General features: G+C 42.0%; 1 protein-coding gene across 2 annotated transcripts in view; it reads left to right on the forward strand.

Annotated features, from left to right (window-relative positions):
* LOC108794742 (complement C1q tumor necrosis factor-related protein 1-like) overlaps positions 1 to 1,485 on the forward strand; it is a 19,677-nt gene extending 18,192 nt beyond the window's left edge. For both annotated transcript variants that reach the window (XM_018565839.1, XM_018565838.1), the window contains exon 3: positions 920 to 1,485. In XM_018565839.1, the coding sequence (XP_018421341.1) occupies positions 920 to 1,467 (548 nt within the window). In that variant the 3' untranslated portion in view covers positions 1,468 to 1,485. The remainder of the gene's footprint in view (positions 1 to 919) is intronic.
* Positions 1,486 to 3,436: the final 1,951 nt, after the last annotated feature.

Below are 3,436 nucleotides of genomic sequence, written 5' to 3' on the forward strand. Positions count from 1 at the left end.
AGAGACTTAGACAGCTGTAATATTACCACTAAAATACTGCATGTCTATCTTCACAGAAGCATGAAGGGCTTCAAATTCAGGTTCAGTTAGGAGAGGTTTAAGATTAAGGTGCTCTTTATAAGTCGGGGAGCCACAGGGAAAAACTACCACCAAAAACTACCAGTTTCAGAGCACCAAGAACTAACCCTTTGGATGTGTTTGTGGTTTTTTTTTCTCATTACGGTTATATGAGTTGTGACTTTGCCCAACCCCGGCAAGAGGATTTCACCATCATTATAATTTACCTAAGATTAAAGTGACACTAAACTCAGGAGTTAAATCTTTAAAATGCATTCAACTTCTATAACTATTAACAAAAATGTATCTTATTTGTGTATCATTAGGCTGTAGACCCTCAAATCATCTCTGAATTGGTGCTGACACCGTCCTTCCTTCTGGAGGGGTGCCACTTTTCTTCCCAATGTCACTGTGTGTGTTGTAAAGTAGTCACCGCTCCAAGCTCGCTCCTGTGATGGACTACAATCTCATGTTTAATGAGCTAATTTGTATTGAGATTGTAGTTCATCCCAGGGTCCCGCTTGGAGTGGTGACAACTTTACAACACACACACAGGGACCATGGGGAACAAAAGTAGCCCCCCTCCAGAAGGAAGGACAGTGTCGGCACCAATTCACAGATGATTGGAGGGTCTACAGCAGACTGATACACAAATAAGATACATTTTTGTTAATAGTTAAGGTACTTGAATGCATTTTAAAGATTTGACTCCTGAGTTTAGTGTCACTTTAATATCATACCATCAGCTGTAAGGATGGTGAAATCCTTGTGATGGGCGTTTTTAAACACCAAGGTCAGATTGTAAATGTTTGCGGAAATGAATGATTCCTCATTGTTTTGTCTTGTACCATCAAATTGACAGGTGAGAAGGGGGATGTAGGCGACAAAGGACCTCCAGGCATCTCAGGAAAAGAAGGGGAACGTGGAACACAAGGGCTTCTGGGAATGAAAGGTCAGAAAGGTCACGTAGGTCCGCCAGGACACTCCTGCAAGGTCCAGTATTCTGCTTTCTCTGTTGCCCGTCGTAAATCTCTGCACAGCACTGAATATTTCCAAACAGTCATCTACGACACAGAGTTTGTCAATCTTTACCAGCACTTCAACATGTTCTCAGGGACCTTCGTCTGCTACGTTCCTGGGATCTACTACTTCAACCTCAACGTCCACACCTGGAACCTGAAAGAGACCTATCTACACATCATGAAGAATGACCAGGAAACGGCCATTTTGTACGCACAGCCAAGTGACCGGAGCATCATGCAAAGTCAAAGCCTTATGCTTCAGCTGAAGGAGAAGGACGAGGTGTGGGTGCGGATGTACAAACGGGAGCGGGAGAATGCACTATACAACGATGAATCCGATGTCTATATTATCTTTAACGGATATCTGATCGCACCGGTGGATGAGTGATCACTCCGTGGTGTAACCGTGACATTTTTGGACTCAAAAAATGGCACAAAAAAGACAGTTTCGCTAATGTTTATTGATGCAATAGTATTATCTCCTGAATCGTTTTAAGGCTGATCCTATTTAATATAGGATAGTCTTGTATATAAACAAATATTCTCATTAAGGATCTGTAAATATGGCAGATCTCCATTGCTCTGCTGAACCTCCAAAGAACATGTTTACAATGTAGTAGGTGCTAAGGTCCTGCAGGTATTAACATATAGCATAACCTATCGGCCTTCTGTGGATGCATTCAAAAGCACTTCATTTTTTAATGAATGACCTAGCATGTCCCTTTTTAGTTTTGATCAAGGGACCCTGAAACAAAAGTTCTTTTGAAGTTTTGGATATCAAGAAGGAGAGAAGATACGGAGTCGAGAAGGTTTAGACCCTCTGTCAGGTTTTATTGCTGTCTATGTCCCTGCTCCCTGCTCATCTCCGTTGATCCTGGTGATCACTGTCTCCAAGATATAATGTGATGGAAATCCATATTTTTATGGTACAGGAGTTGAGGGGACATCTTCCATTGGGGACAATCTTTTTCTATCACAGCTGTCTAATAGGGGGGCCCTTAGTTTGGAGAGGCTTCAGATAAACTTTACAAGCTTTTGAATGCAGCCTCAATGTTATTAAAGGGGTTTTCCAGCAATTCTGTAAATCTCATGTTTATTGTGGAGCATCGTGTGTATTAATGCACCAACTACTATCTGCAACTCCCAGGGTATCTCGAGACAGGCAGTTGCAGTGTTCCTCTGCCCCTGCTATTTAAATTGGGTATGGCGGCATGACCCTAAAATGCTTTGTATTGACAAATTCCAGTCCACCAAATATTGTAAGCAAAAGTACAATATGTTGTTTACTACTAAGGGGCTCTTTATGTTATTCACAAAGGGAACTCAGTCAGACTGTGGATTTCCAATTCCATTAATTTACATGCCCTGTAAAGTATAATAGAAGCCCAAACTTAATTTTTTTAGTTTGTGTAGGGTGTCCGTGTGCCAACAGGGAGATTTTCCTTCACTTGTTGTCACTGGAAAACATGACCCCATAGAAAGAGCCCCTTCAAATTTAGGATTTTCCTTCGCTCCTTAGTCCCAGTGATATAGTAGAAATAGAGGGAGTGAATTTCCCCAATGGACATAGACAACAATAAAACATGTAGAGGGTTCTAATCCTACTATATACCAAACAAAAAAACGAAAGTTTTGGCTTTAGATACAGGTTTACTATAGATAAAACCTGCATCATATCTGTTTCAGGGTTTCATTCTCACTGGGGACAGGTTTTGAGTGAAACATGGATGAATGGCTGATACCAAAACAAATTCAGGTACTTATGCTAGCTGTGATTATTGTAAATATATACACGGATCAGCCATAACATTATGACCACTGAGAGGTGAAGTGAATTGCACTGCAGTGTGATGATTTGGACAATGTTCTGCTGGGAAATCTTTGATCCCGCCATTCGTGTGGATGTTACTTTGACATGGACCACCTACCTAGACATTGCTGCTGACCAAGTACACACCTTCATGGAAACAGTATTCCCTGATGGCAGTGGCCTCTCAGCAGGATAATGCTCCCTGCCACGCTGCAAAAATAGTTTGAGGAACACAACAAAGAGTTTGAGGTGTTGACTCCAAATTCTCCAGATCTCAATCCAATTCAGCATCTGTGGGATGTGCTGGAAAAACAAGTCCGATCCATGGAGGTCGCACCTCACAGCACTTAAAGGATCTGCTGCTGACGGCTTGGTGCCAGATACCACAGCATGCCTTCAGAGGTCTAGTGAAGTCCATGCCTCGATGGGTCAGGAAAAGGAGGACCTACTTAATATTAAGTGGCTGGTCATAATGTTATGGCTGATCGGTGTATACTCATTAATAGCTGTTTTTATATCTCCATGGAGGTCAGCTGGACTACATGGG

Source organism: Nanorana parkeri, unplaced genomic scaffold, assembly GCF_000935625.1.
Source record: "Nanorana parkeri isolate BGI_ZX_2015 unplaced genomic scaffold, ASM93562v1 scaffold891, whole genome shotgun sequence".
Classification (NCBI taxonomy): Eukaryota; Metazoa; Chordata; class Amphibia; order Anura; family Dicroglossidae; genus Nanorana; species Nanorana parkeri.